The sequence below is a fragment of the Meles meles genome, chromosome 16, assembly GCF_922984935.1.
Source record: "Meles meles chromosome 16, mMelMel3.1 paternal haplotype, whole genome shotgun sequence".
Lineage (NCBI taxonomy): Eukaryota > Metazoa > Chordata > Mammalia > Carnivora > Mustelidae > Meles > Meles meles.
This window is the reverse complement of record NC_060081.1, coordinates 55,083,159-55,102,377: the sequence shown is the minus strand read 5'-3', so window position 1 is coordinate 55,102,377 and position 19,219 is coordinate 55,083,159. Positions and strand designations below refer to the sequence as shown.

The 19,219-nt window shown below is 52.2% G+C and overlaps 1 protein-coding gene across 2 annotated transcripts; it reads right to left on the bottom strand.

The window, feature by feature from the left end:
• Positions 1-24: 24 nt before the first annotated feature.
• SDCBP2 (syndecan binding protein 2) lies at positions 25-18,939 on the bottom strand. Of its 2 annotated transcripts, none has more exons than XM_045981116.1 (9): positions 18,909-18,939; positions 11,403-11,474; positions 10,688-10,742; positions 9,843-9,943; positions 4,720-4,878; positions 3,982-4,157; positions 3,733-3,904; positions 1,845-1,936; positions 25-1,613 (listed from the first exon to the last, which is right to left on the bottom strand). In XM_045981116.1, the coding sequence occupies exons 2-9, from the start codon at positions 11,454-11,456 to the stop codon at positions 1,559-1,561; spliced, it is 864 nt and encodes a 287-aa protein (XP_045837072.1). In that variant the 5' UTR covers positions 11,457-11,474; positions 18,909-18,939; the 3' UTR covers positions 25-1,558. The 2 variants fall into 2 exon arrangements, with proteins under 2 accessions (XP_045837072.1, XP_045837074.1); XM_045981118.1 differs by lacking the exon at positions 18,909-18,939 and adding an exon at positions 14,842-14,967.
• Positions 18,940-19,219: the final 280 nt, after the last annotated feature.

Below are 19,219 nucleotides of genomic sequence, written 5' to 3'. Positions count from 1 at the left end.
GCTCCCTCCACCGTCCGGCCTCGGGCTGGAGCTGATTCCCTCCCACAGGACATTTCACCAGGAAGCACCTGCTGAACTGCTGGTCCCTTGGAGCCCGGTGGCTGGAAGTGGCTTCTGCTCAGTCGTAGGGCCTGGGTCTGGGCCTTCCTGCTGCTCCTCTGGCTCTGGGCTCAGGCAGCAATCAAAGCACGGGCTGGGACTCTGCACACAGAGCTGGCCTCCTGCGGAGTTTATTCCGAGCATCTCCCAAGGGGAGAGCTTAGCTTTTTACTGACCAGGCTTCCCAGGCACTGTTAGCAGCGGGGCGTCTGACAGCGCCTGGGGAGGGGCAGCCCCGCCGACGTTCTGGGGCCTACCGAGGGCCTGAGCCTAGGGAACTCCTGACCCCCTTCTCTGACCCAGGGGGACAGTACCAACAAGTCACAGCACACACTCCCATTCAGCCATCCCCTCGATGGAGAAGTCAGGGGGTATGGGAAAGGGGAGGTGGCGAGGGTCTTCATTTTGTCTCCTTTGTCCTGTTCAGACAGAGTTGTACCCGCAGCAGACAGCTCTGAATTAAAGCATGAAAACACAGCAAGCCCCTTGGCCTGTTTTCTTTACATCGTGTTTTCCCTGCCCGCACCCCCGAGGAGGGATGCAAGGGGCTCAAACCATCCCACCAGAGGTACAGTGGACACACAGGGAAGGGCTGAGGGGAAAGAGCTCCCTTCTGAGGTGGAGGGAACCAGACAGCCACGTGCTGGCTCAGCACCGCCGTGTGCCTATCGCAGCATGGGACAGTCACTCCTGTCCTGGGTCCCACAAAGGATCTAGGATCTAGAAGGGCCTCCCCTGCCCCCCCACCAAGGGTCAGCCCTGCTGGGCCTTCCGGTGCACCGCAGGCCCTCCAGCACCCCTGAAGTGGGCCTCCTATCCGCTCCGCAGATGTGGAAGCAGGCTGAGCAGGGGTGCTCTGAGGCCAGCATCCCTCCTCCAGAGTCCCACAAGGCTCCCCCTCTCCAGTCACTGCACCTCGGGACTGGCCAAATCCCTGCTCTCAAAGACCACGTGTCACCTCTGCTCAGAAGAAAACCAGGCGTGGCATGTCATGGGACCAAGGATTCTGGAATTTTCAATTACTTTTGAAGAGGGCTTGTATTTAAAATCCCATCTATTCAAAAGCAGTGGTACTATGTACAGTTTGTGACACACAGCAAGCCAAGAGAAAAGAAAAAAATTTTAACGAAGAATGAAGTTGTGTTCTCTCAAAATGTGAAACTCTTTGCTGGCAGAGGCAGCAAAAATCTTACAAGGGACCCAGCGGCAACTTTAAGAAGTGTTTGGCCAGCCTGCCTACGTGCCCTGCATTTCAACCAGCACAGGGAGCTGCCTATGGGACCCTGTGCAGCTCCCAGCCGGAGGCCCTGAGGGGGCCTGTGCCTCAGTGGCTGCCCACCCGGAAGGTGCCCCCTCAGGACAGCCCTGGCCTGGCAGCCGGCCTCCCCCAGCATCTAGGACTCGCCCTTTCCTGCAGGAGGGTGGGAGGCTGGGACAGCTGAGCTTCTCTCTCCTGGCTTCAGATGGCTGGGATCGAGTGGTCCATGGTGTGGTGCAGCAGGGTGGGGGACAACCTAGATACAGCAACAGGGACAGTCGCCAAAACTGGCAGGAGGTGCCCCTCCTCCCAGCCAGCCAGGGCATCCCCCACAGGGCCTTCATTTCCATTTCTAAGACTCTCAGGGCTCACACTGGGAGCCATCAGCCACCAGGAAGGGAGGACACTGAGCCCAGTGTGCCCCTCCTGGCTTTGGGTGGGGGGAGGTGGGGAGGTGAGGGGGAAGGCCGGAGGGGGACAGCCTTACTTTTTGACCATGTGCTCGTAGATCACGATGGGGATGACGGTCAAGGTGACAACATTCCCAGCCATGGCCAGAATCTCTGTGACCTCTTTGTCCTGGAAAGGAGGTGAGTGAGCAGTCACCTGCAGCCAGGGGGGACTCTGAGGCCCCTCTGCAGTATGGGGGGTGGGCAGGAGGGGAATCAGCAAGGCCCTGGCTAAAGGACCCTGCTGCCATCAGGTGAGGGTCCCAGGCAAACACCAGGCGAAGCCTTGTTTGAGCAAGAATGGAAGACCCCTGCAGTAAAGACGAGCACGCTCCCCACCCCCAAAGGCCAGTGTGTGGGAGTCAGTCACATGCAGGCTCTGGCCCCAAAGCACAAGAAAAGTACCCTGCGTGGGGGCCGTCAGGTGCACGACCCAGCCACTGGGCTCCTGTTGGCCAGCCAGCCGAGCAGACCCTTCACAGGCCTTCATCTTATACCTCGTTGCCCAGTAACGCAAGGAAGGTCTGCGGACACCATTCAGACCGTGGGGAGAACAAGAAAGGACAAGGCTCTAAAAGTGGGCCAAGCAGACCAAACTCTGAAGCATGGCTGCAGAACTTCCGGCCCTTCCTCAGAGACGGAGCGACCGATCACAGACATCTAAGTTGGTCACGCGCTCAGCCGTGCTAGTGGGACTTGTGACAGCCACAGGGTGGAAACGGATCTGCTTTCGGAGACAAAACCATCTCAAAAAGCACAGCTATGTGGGGCCATCCAGGAAAGGGAGAACCCCAGTCTTCAGAGCCTCTGAGCACCACAGTTTGCCAGGGTAACTGGCAAGTTTCTCACGAAGCCGTGAGCCTTTATGGAAGAAGGGAGGGTCTGCCGCACACGGTACTGTGTCTGCTCCCGGGGAAGTTAAGATCAGAGAACTGTGGAAGGCCTTAAAGGGGGCGGATGTGCTAGTATCTGGAGAGACAGCGACTCAGAACTGGTACGGGCGGTGTCAGCTTTTAGAGACAAAGGGTTCCCTTTGGATGGTCCTGCCTGAGCCCTAAGGGAGGGGAGACACACGGTGGAGGGATCTTAGACCCACGTCAGGAAGAAATTCCTGATGACAATGCTCGTGAGCCACCAGAGCAAGCCTCTAAAGATGGTGGGGAGACTGTCCAGCACACGAAGCAGAGATGGGACAGGAATGGCTTGGTGACGGCCCTTGAGAGGATGGGGCACTGGCTTAGATCCATGCCACCTGCAGAGCAGAAGGCCGCTTCAGCCAGGGGAGACCTGCACTCGGAAGGCAGGAGGGGACAGCATCCTCCCTCTCAGCCACAGCCACGATGGAGGACCGCTCATGGTCCAGGTGGCAGCGAGTCAGCATCAAGCCCTTTACACTTGCTCAGGAACCAAAAGCCACATGACTCATCATCCCCAGTCCCTGAAGGCGCCCACCCCTCGGTCAGTGTCCACTAGACCCTGGACCCCTTGCTCCTTCTTGCTTTTTAAAGATAAAACTCACCACACACACACCCTCCAAAGATGAACAGAGGCTAGAAGTGAGTTTCTGAGCAGCAATTTTCTAAAATCTTCCTATTACGGGGAATGTGAGCCAGTATCACCGGGGAGGGAGGAGGGAGGTGTCTGCACAGCCAGCAGCCCCCTCCCCAGGCGCCCTGTCCTGGCAGCGCTCGCCCTCACCCCCACCCCACCGCTCCCCTGGCTGCCAGGCAATAGCTTGTATTTACTGAGCACTTCCCATGGGGTTGGCCCTGTGCTCAGAGCTCTACTTCCCTCATCTTAGAGAACCCTCACAGCAACTGGAGGAGGAGGGACCTCAGGCTTGGAGAGGGACAGCAGCCCACCCGCAGGGACGAACCTTCCCTCGGTGCAGCCAGCTCTCAGTCTCTGCAGCCCCTGCTGGCCTACCTTCAGCCCAACGACGTTCTGCCCATTCACCTCACATAAGGCGTGGTTGGTGAGGAGCCCATTGTGGGCCGCAGAGCTCCCTTTGACCACAGAGACCACCTTTCCCTTCTTGAGGACAAAGCCAATGTGGCCCACACTGTCCTTGTGCATGGTGATGGTCCGCTGGAAGGGCCTGGTGGGAAGAGACAGTGAGCTGGGCCAGGGACGTGGCTGGAGGCAGAGAGGGAGGCTGGGGGCCTGGCTACCCACCTGTCCCGAACGACCATGATGATCTTCTCGGCCGATGCCCTCTTCAGCACCCGGTGGGCTCTGTCCGTGCTCCACCCGGCACAGTCGCGCCCGTCAACCTGCAGGATCTGATCCCCGAAGCGCAGCCCCACGAGAGACGCAGGGCTGTGGGCCTTCACCAGCTGTACGAAAAGCCCCTGGAGGAGGCAGGACCCTGACGTCAGCTGCGCAGCCCACTCTGAGCCCGGGTCCCTCCTGCTGCTGTTCTCCTGATGGTCTAGGAGCTACAGCTCTGTGCGGGCAGGACAGGGGTTACCCCATTTGCCTAGGGAGGAAATGCTCCAGGCCACATAGCCAGGGAGCAGCTAAGTCAGGCTTTCAACCCTAGCTGGAGGCTACATCCCCAGCCCCTGGACTGCCTAGCTTCTTACGATGGCATTAGCACCCCTGGCTTCCCCTGTCTACAGACAGCTGCCTGGAACCCAGATCCCTCTGATGGAGGGGAGGGGAGAAGGAGCAGTAGGAGCCCAGGAGGGGTAGGTGGAGGGTCCCTGCTGCTAGAACCCAGCACCAGCCCTGAGGCCTTGGGGAACGGAGGTTGAGAGGAGGAACCTGAGCCTGAGGTTTGGTAGGCCTCCGCTCCCCTGCCTGCTCTGCACCTTCCTTACTGTGGACAAGGCCCACTTCGCCCCTTCCCAGACTGGTGGCAGATGCGTGGGGGGGATGCCCCCACCTCTCCTGCCCAGCCCCCAGCCCTACCTGGTCAATGGCCTTCAGCCGCAGCCCTGTCTTGCCATGCTCGTCCTTGCACAGGTGGATCTCACGTACCCCAGGCTTGATCTCCGCACGCCGTGTGCCAAGGCTGTTCCCAGACAGTGGTGCCACCAGCTGGCCCAGCGAGGGGCCAGAGCCCGCTGTCTGCAGACACCAGGGTGGAGTCAGCTGGCCTCTGGGGCCTCATCAGGATGGAGAAAGAAGAATGTAGTCCCTGGGCCCTATCCCATCCCTAAACTACACTCTTCTCTGCAGGGGCTGCTAGGGGACATGGCTCCGTGAAGCCACTAGGGGGCATCAAAGTCTGTGCCCCTGAAAAACGGCCAGGAAAATGAGGACAGAGAGAGGATGGGTACACAAAAAAGGGACCCTCATTTTGCAAGGCACATTGGGATCAGGAGAAGACCATTTTAAAATCCAACTAAAAATACAACAAAAATTTTCAGCAAATAAGGAGCAATCAGGGGGAAAAAGGACATGATTTTTGCCTTGAAAAAAAATGTTAGCAAGAAGTATAAAAATTAATGCTTTCCCTCCACCTAAAGCCCAGAACAAGTCAGGATGTCCCTCTATTAAATATGGTACTGGAATAACTAGCCAGAGCAATATGGCACGAAAAGGAAATAAAAGGCATATGGATTAGAAAAGAAATATTTGCAGATTGGGGCACCTGGGTGGCTCAGTGGGTTAAAGTCTCTGCCTTCAGCTCAGGTCATGATCTCAGGGTCCTGGGATCGAGCCCCACATCGGGCTCTCTGCTCTGCGGGGAGCCTGCTTCCTTCTATCTCTGCCTGCCTCTCTGCCTACTTGTGATCTCTGTCTGTCAAATAAACAAATAAAATCTTTAAAAAAAAAAAGAAATATTTGCAGATGATGTGATAATCTAATAGGAAATTCCGAGGAATCTATAAACTCCTAAAACTAATAAGCGAGTTCAGCAAGGTCACAGGATACAAGATCAACACACAAAAACCAACTGTACTTTTTATACACTAACAGCACGCACATGGAAACTGAAATTAAAAGTACACTACCATATGATACTTGACTCTCTCTGCTTGACTTATTTCGCCCAGCATAATCAAATAAGTCAAGCAGAGAGAGTCAAGTATCATATAGTCTCACTTATTTGTGGAGCATAACAAAGAACACGGTGGACATGGGGAGATGGAGAGGAGAGGGAGTTGAGGGAAACTGGAAGGGAAAATGAACCATGAGAGACTATGGACTCTGAAAAACAACCAGAGGGTTTTGAAGGGGCCGGGGTGGGGGGGGGCGGGTGAGGAACCAGGTGGTGGGTAATAGGGAGGGCACGTACTGCATGGAGCACTGGGTGTGGTGCAAAAACAATGAACACTGTTACGCTGAAAATAAAGAAATTTTTTTAAAAAGTACACTACCAACTATAATCACTCAAAAATAAAAAAATAGGAGTAGGTCTAAAAAACCATATGTAGGAATTGTATACTGAAAACAAAAACCAAAAAATGACTGATAAAAGATATCAAAGAAGATCTAAATAAATGGAAAGGTATTTTCTATTCACAGATTAGAAAAACATAGTGAAGCCCTCAATTGTCCTCATACTGATATAAAGATTAAATGTAGGGGCGCCTGGGTGGCTCAGTGGGTTAAGCCTCTGCCTTCAGCTCAGGTCATGACCTCAGTGTCCTGGGATCAAGCCCCGAGTCGTCGGGCTCCCTGCTCAACGGGGAGCCTGCTTTCTCCTCTCTCTCTGCCTGCCTCTCTGCCACTTGTGATCTCTGTCTGTCAAATAAATAAATAAAATCTTTTTAAAAAGTCAAATAAAAAAAATTAAATGCAATTTCTATAAAAATCTTTACAAGATGGTTTGTAGATATATGCAAGGTTAATCTAAATTTTATATGAAAAGACAAAGAAACTAGACTAACTAAAGCTATTTTTTTTGACAAAAAGAATAAAGCAGGAGGAATCACTCCATCAAATTTGAAGACTTATTATTTAGCTACAGTTTGGTAACAGTGGTGAGACAGACACATGAATCAATGGACTAGGACAAAGACTCCAAAAGTAGCTTCACAAAAGTAGGGCCAACTGCTTTTTAACGGAAGTGCCAGAGCGGTTTGATGGAAAAGAAATAGTCTTTGACAAAGGGCATGGGAGCAGTAGAACATCCACAGATAAAAATATGAACCTTGACCTAAGCTTCACCCTATACAAAAATTAACTCAAACTTTATCACAAATTTTTTTTTCAAATTTTATTTATTTACTTGACAGAACAAGAGAGAGAGCAGAAGCAGGGGGAGCGGCAGGCAGAAGGAGAAGCAGTTTCCCCGCTGAGCAGGGAGCCCAATGCGGGACTCGATCCCAGAACCCTGGGATCATGACCTGAGCCAAAGGCAGATGCTTAACTGAGCCACCCAGACGCCCCTCATCATAAATGTAAATGTAAAACCTGGGGTGCCTGCATGGCTCAGTCAGTTAAACATGTGACTCAGTTTTGACTCAGGTCATGATCCCAGGGTCTTGGAATCAAGGCCTGCAGTGGGGTTGGCTAGAGATTCTCTCCCTCTCCCTCTGTTCCTCCCCCTGCTTGCTCTCTCTCTCTCTCTCTGAAATAAATAAAATCTTCCAAAAAATGTAAAACATAGAACCATAGTGGTTTTAGATGAAAATAAGGGAGAAAACCTTCGATCTGGGGCTTGGTGTAAATGTCTTTAGACAGGCCAGCAAAGCCCCATCCACAAAAGAAAAAGATCCATGAATTGAACCTTGTCACAACTAAAAATTTTGCTCACACTTGGGAGAAAATTTTTACAAGCAACTTATCTAAGGATAGAATAAAGAACGCTAAAAAAAGTTCTAGAATAAAGAACTCTAAAAATTTGACTTAAGGGGCTCTGGGCGGCTCAGTCATTAAGCGTCTGCCTTCAGCTCAGGTCATGATCCCAGGGTCCTGGAATCAAGTCCCGCATCGGGCTCCCTGCTCAGCGGGAAGCCTGCTTCTCCTTCTCCAGCTCCCCCTGCTTGTGTTCCCTCTCTCTGTCATAAATAAATAAAATCTTAAAAAAAAAAAAAACTTGACTTAAAAAAACTATCCATTGAGAAAATGAACAAAACATATGAAGAGCATTTTACTGAAGAGAATTTACAACTGGCAAACAGCACATGACAAGACGCTGAGCATCACCAGCCACTGGGGAAATGCAAGCTAAGCCCGTGAAGAGACGTCACTCCGCACCCATCACAACAGTTAACGTTAAAGAGAAGCTGGTGAGGATGGGGAGGAACTGGAGCTGCAGGCAGGAAAATAACATCGTAGAACCACTCTTAAAAGAGTTTGCCAGTATCTTTTAAAAATGTAAAACGTGCATTTATCTTACAACCAAGCAACTGCACTCCTGGACATTTATCCTGGAGAAATGAATACTTACGTCCATATAAAAAAAACTCTGCACAAATACCCATAATAACTTAGTTTATAATGGCCCCAAACTGGAAACAACTAAAATGACCCTCAATGGGTTAAACAGACCTCCGTACATCCATACCATGGAATATTAATAACGCAGCGGGATGAGCTAGGGGAGGGTGCGGGAGGTGGGAAAAACGGGTGAGGGGGACTAAGCACACACGTGCCGCGACGAGCTCCGGGTGATGCATGCAAGCGCGGAATCACTGCATTGTACTGAACTAACATAACACTGTAGGTTAACTATACTGCAATTAAAATAAAATGAAACAAAATAAACAAATAACAAATATAGAAAATGGGATGAGCTACTAATATAGTGAACAACCTGGAAAAAATTCAAGGTTGTTCAGCATTATGCTGAGCGGAGAAAGCCCATCTGAAAACACTATATGATCCCGTGTAGGTAACATCCGGAAACACAACAGTGGAGGCAGAAGACAGGCTAGTGGTGGCCAGCGGGTTAGGGGAGGTCGGGGGAGAGGGTGCGCATGATCACGAGGCACCAGCCAGAGGGAGACCTCTGTGGTGACAAAATTATCCGTGCCTTGGTTGCACTGGTACCTACGTGGGTCTATCTTTGCAGGTGACAAAGTGACACAGAGCTACAGACACTCACTGGACCAAAGCAAAATGCCCGCTTTCCTTATCGGACAGTTACGCCACTTCCCACATAAGCCCTGGGAAAGCTGGGTGAGGGTACGGTTTTCTGTACGCTTCTCTGCACTATCTTTGTGACTTCCCATGAATCTATGATTATTTAAAAATAAAAAGTTAAGCATAACATTCTTAATTATAAAAATGAATTCATCTGTCATGTTTTTATCAATATTTAGGTGAAAGGCACTCATGTCCTCATTATTGGAACAAGGAGGGATTCAGTCAAAGGCTTCCGAGTGAGGTATATACTACATGACTTTCTTGGCTTCTTGTCTGTATTTCACAGCATGACTACGGGGGAGAGGGGGGTCACTGTGGAGCAGCACCCCAGGGCCCCACGCATCCCTATCCTGGTTGACTTCCTCCTGTGAGCCCCTCATTGGCCCACGGCTGAGGCAGTTCTCATCCTTGCCAGCCTCACTTCAGGAGACCCTGCAGCTGGGCTCTGCCACCGATGTTCACCCGCGTGGGGACAGGATGGCCAACCAGCCCACTGACCAACAGCCCAAGAAGATGCTGGAGGCAGGAGGTTTGAGTGGGGATGGGGGCTCTAAATGAACATCTTTTCAGGAGGGAACATTTCTTTCGTTCCCCTGAACTCTGGAGAGCAGGAGTCAAGCAAGTACGGTCGTTTCACCTGGGGATCAGAGCTAGGTGGCAAGTTGCTCCCTGCCTGTCCATGCAAGAGTTGTCAAGGCACGGGCAGCTCCTTCGTTACAAGCCTCCGGGCTCAGGCTGGGTTTAATGCCTTCCCTTCGCATCCAGCCGCCTGAAGCCAGAGAGGCCAAAGAGCAGGCAGGGGTCCTCCGTGGCCCAAGTCTGCAGGAAACCCCACAGCCCTTTAAATGATGGCTCAAAATGAAAAGCGCCATCAAGAAACAGCCCAGACATGCTGGGGAAGAGGAGAGTCCAGTCTGTTCACATGGCAACACCAAGAGGGAGGGAGAGTGGGCACATTCTGTGTCCACATTAGGCAAGGGACAAATACCTACGGTAGCACCTTCTGGAATCTGAAGCAGGTTCTGCTGGACTTCTTGGCTGGAGAGGGAAAGACCCATGTAATTTTCCAATTCTGCCAGGCTTGGGTACAAAACTGACGGGAAGGGAATGGGAGGGAGAGGAAAGGTGTTATTCAGGGGTGTGACCTTGGCCACACCTGCCTGGCTCCCATGGGCTCACTCATTTGTATCAGGAAACAGGGCCTGGGGGTGTTATTTACTCCTGAGAATGCAAGGGAACCCTCGCTGGTGATGGGGGTTCTTCTCTCTTCAGAAGGGCTGAGGGGCAGGGGTCTCCCCAGGAGCAGCCTGGGACACAGAATCCCTCCTGTGCCACTTTGGTGTTCAACGCCACAGACTTTATTTGGCACCAGGCAGACATCTGACACCAAGCCCAGGGCCGGTGCTGGGGCCATGAGGCCCCGGCTCCTAGGAAATCCAGGGGCTGGGGGGCTGCAGGAGCTGTAGGAGACCGGTGTCTGACTCGGGGCGGCTCCCAGGAAACTGCATGGCAAGGAGGGAAAGAGTGGGTCTGAGGTCAAGTTAGCTGCCACAGGACCTGAATCCAGACTGCCAACAGCAACTCAAGGGACCACCACAAACATCTTGGTTTCCTCCCTTGGTCTCAGAAGGTAGCTCCAAATCAGGGGAGTTCGTGCTCTTACTAAGCCACAGTTTTCTCGGGGTGCCTCTCAAAGTGTTCTGCTGAGGGTAAAACGTTCAGGAAGCTCACAGCACAGGGGCAGGCAAGAGACAGTGCTTGGAAGTGGCCACAAGAGGTCACTGTCAGTCAGGGGCACCCCCCCCCCCAACCTCCCCCCCACCCCGGGCTCACTCACCTGAAGACTGGGAGACAGGCAGGGCAGGCAGCCTGGATGCAGCTCTGGCCTGGGCCTGGAGAGTGGTGGGGAGCGCTGGTCAGCTGTGGCCAGGACTCCCAGAACCCCTGGAGCCTGGGGCTCCTGAGGCTGGGAGTCAGGGCATTAGTTATGCTGGCGGGCCTAAGGCGGGGTATCCATGAACCTTGGAGGTGTAAATGTGGTCTCTGTACATGTCCACGTTTCTGGGGAAGGTTCTCCCCATAGCCTACAACCCACCAAATGTCATGACCCACTTACTACCTGAGGCAGCCAGAACACTAAGGTCTACCTCCCCGTGAAATTCTCGGTCAAAAAGTCCCAAGTTCTCAAAACCCACTGGAACCACAGGTGGATGGAAAGAAGAAGGAGCTTCTGGGGATGAGCAGGCCAAAGGCCATGACTATGGGGCTTACTCTGGAAGCCTGTCTACAGTGGAGTCTACCTGAACTGGGATGGAGGAAGCTCTAGGACGCATGAGAGGCCTGTCTGCAGCTCTTTGGGCTTCTCCATTCCTGATCTAACTCCACTGCCTTAGCCTCTAGACGTCTGTCCACCAGCAGGTCCTGCAGGGGTGACCTGCATGCCCAGGGACCCAGTACCCAGCACCTTCCAAGACAAGCCTCCCTTACTTACCCTGGGGCAATCACAAAGGCCCCACGAGGGGACCTAGGCTCACACATGCCTAGTGCCTTACCTGAATAGCTTGGTCCATCTTCAGGTCCTCCAGAGATGGGTACAGGGTGGACATGGCGCCTCCTTGGAACACCTACAGGGTACAGAGGATGAGGAGGGGTGAGAGGAAGCGGGGATGTCTACCTCCCCCCACCATGTGTGCCACTCAGGACTCTCAGGACGAGAAAGAAATCAGGAAGGTATCCTCTGTATTTTGGAGATGGGGGAGTGGAGTTTGAACCCAAGTCTGATTTATTCCCAAGCCCATCATCTCCACCCTTGCAAAATTCCATCCCATCTGTTCAGCTGACTCTGGGCTTTAGACCACGGACCCAGGGGACCACCCAGGACATGCTGGCCGGGAAGAGCAGGACTAGGGATCAAGTCCTTCCCTGCCATGTTTCAAAGGCCAGATGGAGGGATGCCTGGGTGGCTCAGTTGATTAAGGGTCTGCCTTTGGCTCAGATCATGATCCCAGGGTCCTGGGACTCAGTCCCTCATCAGGCTCCTGCTCAGCCATAGGGGGTGGGGGGAGGGTGCTGCTTCTCCCTCTGCCTGCTGCTCCCCGTGCTTGTGCTCTCTCTCTCTCTCTCAAATAAGTAAAATCTTTTAAAAAAATTCTTTTTCAAAGTTCCAACAGGCTTAAAAGTTCTGGTCACTCAAGACCCAAATCCAGCAGGTTCATAGTGAGCACTTGCTGCACACCCGGCCTTTGTTAGGGGTGTGTCCAGGATCATCCCCCAACTACACAGAAGTCAGTCCAGTGTTAAGTAGGTGGGGTCTTCATTACAACAGAGAGGCAGCAGGACATTTAGAACCCCTCGCCCAGCTCCCACACCCCTCTTCACTTCTGGGTATTTGAGTTCCTACTGTATACCACCCATTTCCAGCCTTGATCTTAGCCTAGGCTTCCACTCTTCTTGCAAAGCTCTGATCTTGTTAAATTCCTTGTCTTGGGTTTTGCATGTAGGCCACTAACTTCAAAGTATGAAGTATTCTGCAAGGTCAAATAAAACCTGTCTGCATCCGGCCTGTGAGCCACCAGTTCCAATCTCTGGAGGAATCAGGAGTCTGTGCAGGCCAGCTTAGGGAAAGTGAGCTAGACACTGAGAGCAGAGGGGAGCCACCGGGGGCTCTAAGGATGGGTAAGACATTGCAGGCTCCTGCAGAAGGGCTTATTGGCTGCCATCTGGAGAACAAGAAAGGAGGCAAAACCCTTTGGAGGATGGTGTAGTGCCTGGGGAGGGGCGGGAAGATGATGGAGGTCTGCACACAGCATGGGGGCTAGGGGTGGGATGTGAATGAGGAGGAATTTGATAGAAAGTTAGAAGGAATGGTGTACATGGGTAGAGGGGTGGTATCAAGGCAGCAGGTGCAGAGGAAAGAGAGGAACAATGATGGATAAGGATGACTTAAGCCCCTGTGGGCCACTCAGGGGGGATACCCAGAGGATCTGGACCGGGGCAGGGCTGGAGTCCCATCACCCCTGGTGCAGTTCGATCAGTTCCTGTGACCACCTTAGGGACCCCCTTTATTGTGTACACCTTCTCTGACGTCCTTCCACCTTCCCAGGATGGAAACAAGGACCAGAGGTCCTTCACCTCTCGGTCTTGTTTTTTGTTTTCTCAAATTTGAATTAGAATTAGTACCAGTATTTTAAAGTCTGGGAATAAAAAAAATTCTTCACTTCTAACTTGTATTGAAAAAAAAAGTCAAAATATTTGGCACTGCAAGAGCAGGAATCATGCACAGCGACACCCAGTCCAGGCTGAGCTGCAGCCAGCCTCTTAGATGGGGCTGCCTGTGCTTTCCTGGTTCCCAAAGGATCTGGCCAGAAATTTACATCACCTGCTTGCCTCCTGGAAGCAGGCAGCTCCAGATCCTTGCCCTCGTCTGGTCTTTGTGGCAGAAATGATTACCTCAAGAGGGCAGAGGTTGTCCCAGGGGGGGAGGGAGACTGGCTCTGACCTCCTTTAGACCAGCAGGGAGAGTAGACCTCTTTCTTTGCCTGTGACTTTCCCCAACGTGCACACATTCTGGGCGATTTTTCTCTTGGGACAGTCCTCAGCAGGTACCACCCGCCAAAAATAAGTCTTGTTATGAGGATGATGCATGAGGAGTATATGTGAAAATGAGAGGTCACCCCTGCCCCGCTTTTTCTACCACTGAAGCAGCACAGCAGTTGTATTTTTAGTGGCTACCCTCTGGGAGAGCAAAACCAGAGATCCACTTCCTAGATCCACTGGCCTAGATCACTCCCAGGCCAGGACCACACAACACTTTCTCTGTATCTGGGAGCTTCACCACCTTCACCTTCTGTGAGTCTCCACTCAGTTTCGGGCTCTGGGCAGCATTAGGAAGTAGGCATTCCCCTGCTTTTTAACATTTATGATTTAGTGGGGAAGGGCTCCCAGTTAACAAATATGCTTAGTGCCTCATTCAATCATCCGTCTGTGCACTCGTGTCATTTGAGTATCTACTGTGCACCAAGAACTAGTCACCTGGGCCAGCAGTCACCTGCTGCTTCTGGCACACCACCCCTCCCTGTGGGGTACTCTTTGAAGGTTTAGCTCAAATGCTATTTCTTGGGTTGCCCTTTTCAGGCTGTGGGACGCCCCCCTGCTAGTTGGTTGGGTCTTCTTGTGTTCCTAACCCTGACTTGTGCTCTCTACTGTCTAGCTGTTTATCTTATCACATTATTGACGTCTGGGTATTTTGTCATATCGGATCCCTCACCTCACAAGGGCAGGCAGGGACTGTGTCCTGTTCACCACACTCTACGCCTCCCTACAACAATGGCAAACATGCATGGTGGCAAAAAATGTTATTTGAGTAAAACAGTAGTTTTCCAAGAACAGATTGGAAATTTCTGTGGGCATTTTTGGGTGTCACGAGACTGAGGGGACATCACTAACATTTAGGAAGCAGCGAACAGAGATCTGGACTTCCTGGAACGTTCCTTTACTGCAACAAACTGTCCTCCCAAACCTTTATGTGGGCATAAAGCCTGCTTGTACCCTGTTCCATACACAACTACAGTACTTCCTGGTTTTAATATGCAGTATGTTATCCAGACATGCAAACACCAGGTTAACCAAGGGAGGTTATGCTTTGTTTTGTTCGCCATTTTGGGAAATCAGTGTCAACGCTTCTCACCAGAACACGCCCACGTGTGCCTGGCTGTCATACTAATTCCACACCTGTACACACACACTTAGCCTTTGACTGGAGACGTCAAATACAAACTGTGGCAGAATTCAGTTGAATACTGTCTTCTCTTAAATCCAAACGTACTCATTTTGAGTTAGGTACAAACACGATCTGGAGTAATCCTGTTTCGGCTTTTGCAAAGTAATCCTGTTTCGGCTTTTGCAAAGAGCGTATTCTCCTACTGTAAATTACTTTCATTGCTCGTGTTTCGCGTTAATAATAAGGACACGGTATCAGGCTGGTTCACCCACCGGGAACCACCATTCGGGACGAACCCGCTTTCTCCCTCAGCCTCAATCTTCTCGCTTTACGCAAGCAGGCACAAAGTCCATGCATGAGGAGCTGAGGAAAGCCCCACGAGTCGCTACAGCCTGTTCTTCACCCCAAGCCTCAGTTTCCAAATCCGTCGCACCGCTCAAACTCTCCGAACTTCTCCCACTCTGACGCACCCTTAGCTCCTAACCCGGCCGGAAGCGACGTCTTCCAGTTGCTCCGGGCTACGACGCCTGCGCAGAGTCCCCACCCGGGCGCTAGGGCGCGCTGCGGCATCTAGAACGCATGCGTCCCACCCACGCAGGCCAGGGCGCCCCTACGGGTGGCTCCCAGATTGCCCCGCGGTAGCAGGGTGAAAAATGGCGACTTCCTCGCCGGCTGGGTTGGTAACTGGATTGCTAGAATCCCCTCGGCCTCTCGCGTTCTCCAGGTGCCCGTGGCTGGCGCCGGCACCCACAAAAAGAAGTCAGGTAAAGCAGCAGAGTAAGGGATGGGAAGGCTGGATCGGCCCCTTGTCCCCTCTTTACCCGACTGGAGGCCGCGCGCAGCAAATCGAGCTTTAAAGAGGCGAGTGTCCCCCCACATCCCTGACTCCAGAGGACCATTTACGGCTTCCAGAGGAGGGAGGGTGCGCGTGATCCGTTCCCTGATGGCTGATAAGATTCAGTTTCTAAGGCTGTTGTGGGAGAAAAGGGGAGTATAGACATGCCTGCTCTCCCCGCAGCCTGCTGCTGGTATAGAAGCCCCCTCACCCGCTAAGGCTTCCGAAGCGCTTTCAGTTCCCGGGGATTTCCTGCCTGTTGTGACATCACTGACCCTCCCACCAGGTATTTTTGCCTGGCCCCGACTTCTGACCAGGTACTTAGCTGCAAGTGCCCCGCCCCCACTCAATGCAGGTCCACCCCAGGATCCCACCCAGAGTAGCTGAGTGGTGATTGAACCCCACTACCCAGAGTAGGGGTTTTCTGCTTGGCCAGGCAGATCACTTCGCACATTAGAATCAGACCCACTGCTCTTGTAAGGAATTCAGGCAGTTTGGCTTAGGGGGTGCAGAACAAAAGGCTAAGGCAACCAGGAAAGCCTTTTGTAGGAAGGAAGGAGGAGGGTTCAAGAGAGTGAGTGTGGAATGTGCTACTACAAGGATAGGGAGGCCCAGACCCAAGAGTCCAGCTGCCTTCCAGATCTTTACTACCTCCCAGGTTACTCAAACTGAGCTCCTTTTTTCCTAACATTGCTGCCCCTCTTCAGCTGTCCTACCAAGTCCACCTCCTGGTCTGAGCCAGAAATCTGGGAGTTAACCTCAGCTCCTGCTCTTAAAGCCCTACAGAGCTCTTACCCTCAGGATAAATCTCTAAACTTCAGCTTGGCATTCAGATGTCCATGACCTGACTCCTGCTACTGCGGTCACACCTCCTCACTTTTCCACACTTCATCCTGCATTTCATTCATTCCAGACTGACTGCTGACATTAGAACTCACACTCCTAGTTCATGCCTCCCTGCCTTTTCAGGTGCCTGTCCTTTTGTCTTGAATGCCATTCACGGCTTCTCCCTCCCCTTTGTTCATCTGGTGAACTCCTGTTCCTTCAGTTCTAAGCTTTCCCCTCAAATCCCCACACCCACACACACTCACGGAATTAATCAAACCTCCCTTCTCTAGACCCCAGAACCTCATATTCACCTATTCATCATTCATTCCACTAATGTTTACTAAGCACCTCTGTGAGCAAGGTCTTCTACATTCTCTAGGATTGGATTTCCTCTGTGCTGTTTTTATTTGCCGGTTTCCCTCCCCAGTACTGAGCCCAGTGTCTGGCGCACGGCAGGAATCCAGTTACTCTTTCTTAAAGGAATGGGAAAGCAAGACACAGAGGGAAGGGAAAGCCCCAAAAAAGTCCTTTGAAGAGAAACTCTGGGCCTAGAAAGGGAGGAAAAAAAAAAACACACACACACACACACAAAACCACTGCTCTAATGAGGTGGATTAAAAGCCTGTTTCCTACAGTCTGACAATGAAAGAGTTCCTCAGCTCAGTGCTGGCTTCCTGCAATTAATTGGCTCCTGCGAAAGGAAAGTAACCCATCTCTCTCAAAGGAATTTTCCTTTCCCTGCACTTTACAGAATTTCCAACTCTGAACTTCTGTGTTTTTTGATAAAAGCAGTAATACCACCCACAACAATCCAGCAGTCGGGTTGGAGATCAGCAGGGCTGAAAAGGGTCGTCCGCTCCCACCTTTGGGTTTTGGAATGAGAACACTCTCTTGGAACACCTTGTTCCAAAGAGCTGAATCTGGGACTCCTACTTGTTCCTGTGGACAACTCATCCATCCTTCAGAAGACAGTGTGTGCGGGAGGGAAGCGTGGGTTAGAGTGTCAGAGGAATAGCTCCTGGAAGGCCAGATTAGCCCAGGGATGTGGTGAGTTAGAAAGGAAGAGGCTGTTGCTAGGCAACCAGCATGTACCCCCTCCTCCTCCTCAGGGCTGTACTGCCTGCTAGAGGAAAGCTGTGAACATCTTCGGCGAATGCAGGTGCTCCCCAGTACAGGGCCCTAAGAGGCAAAGCAGGAGCAAGACCTGGGAGGCAGACAGGACTGGGTTCAGGCTGCTGCCTCTAATTCGTGAGAGCAAGCATGGACAAGTCCCTTTTGGGTGTCATATCTCCCTTTGTGATATGGGTAACAGTACTTGTATCACAGAGTTATTGTGAAGATTTAAAGATCCTTAAAAAGAGAGAAGATATATATGGAAGGCACTTAGCACAGTACCAAGCACATAAAGGGCGTGCGGTCATCGTTAGCTGTTCATTCAGGACATTTACTGAACACCTAAGTCCCTGTGCTGTTCTAGGTACAGAGGCAGTAAGCAAGAGGAAAATCCATCCTTGAGGGTTTCTTTCTAGCTGGACAGAAAAGTGTGTCACACTTGTCAAAGTCACAGGGAGAAAGATAAAGCAGGATGGAGAGTAGAGTGTGGAGACATCCGCAAGGGCCTCACTGCCGGTCGGGAGTGACAAGGGACTTGTGTAAAAGCCTAGAGGGGTAGGGCAGAGCATCAAAGCTGAGGGCATGGCCACTGCGGTGGCCCTGAGGTGGGGATGCCTCTTGTTTAGAGACCATCTTGCCGGTGAGACTGGAGTCTCTTTCAGAGGGGGACCAGTGGTGAGGAGGTAGGAGAGGATGGGAGTGGGCCAGGTCCCCAGGGGGCCGTGGCCAGCATTTGGCATTTACTCTGCTGAGATGGGAGCCCCTGGAGAACATTGAGCCAACTTACATTTTAACAGGCCCCCTTTGGCTAACATTGGGAGAACAGACCAGCAGGGCAAGGGTGGACACAGGGAGCCCCAGGGAGTAGTGATGGTGGTGTGAGAATTGTTACTAGTTTGGAAATCAAGACTGTAAAACAAAGAAAAACTCTGAAAACACAAACAGTTGTTTCCGTTAGTTCCAGCTGCTCTGTGCAACGACCCAGTGTGTCTCCCCCGCGCACAGCAGCCTCATTTGAAGCACCATTTCCTGAGGCCCCGTGTTGTGCGGGGCACAGACTGTCCCCCTTAGTTCCATTAGTTTGTCCAGTGCCCCTGACTGTGTGGGGATGTGTCCAGCGTCCACACGAGGAAACCATTTCTGAGTGAGGCCAAGCCACTGGCCCTGTTCCCCAGCAGATTTCTTCCCACCTACTTAGGGTAGTGGGTAGAAACCATTGCAGGCGGAGACATAAGTAACAGAAACTGAGGCATATACTCTCTGCTCCCTGTGGAATTCCACTCTGCCTGACCTTCCAAAGACCCCCTTCGATGAGCAGGGTGTGAGCCGCATGTCCCGAGCCCTATCACAGGAGGTCACAAGGAGCCTGCAGCCCCCATGATATCCAGATAAATATCACTCAGTCCTCAAACCTGACCCAGGGCAGGCATCAAAGAAGGAGACCCCTGTCAACACTGTTCCCCCAGAGGGAGGCACCTTGAAAGAAAACTGCCTGGGAGCCAATTGGCATAAGAACAAACCTCACTGACCTCAGTCCTGGTCAGTACGGGGCCCAGCTCTTACCTGCCACCTGGGTGCTGCCTGGCGTTCTTTGTCAGCCACTGCCAAGAGTCTGTTCCCCTCCCTGGGAACAGGTGGCCCTTGTCCCAGCCAGGTCCTGCTCTGGGAAGGGTGGTGCCCGCCCCCCAGTCAGCTGACTCACCCGGATGGAGCTAGGTAAAGGCCCTGTGCATGTATAAACAAAGCAAGTCACCAGGCCCAGAGGAGGGTTAGGGCCTTAGTCAAGATGTGGAGGTGAGTTTAGGGGCCCACAGCCCCTGGTGGGAGGGATAGAAACCAAGACTTCTTGACCTTGAGGAAATCAGATTTGGATT

Excerpts from the sequence above, each read along its gene's own strand:
- SDCBP2 (XM_045981116.1), bottom strand. The coding sequence starts at position 11,456 with ATGTCCACCCTGTACCCATCTCTGGAGGACCTGAAGATGGACCAAGCT. Across the intron at positions 9,944-10,687 it reads GCCTGTCTCCCAGTCTTCAG|TTTTGTACCCAAGCCTGGCA; the intron begins GTGAGTGAGCCC and ends CCTTCCCGTCAG. Across the intron at positions 3,905-3,981 it reads ATCATGGTCGTTCGGGACAG|GCCCTTCCAGCGGACCATCA; the intron begins GTGGGTAGCCAG and ends TCTTCCCACCAG.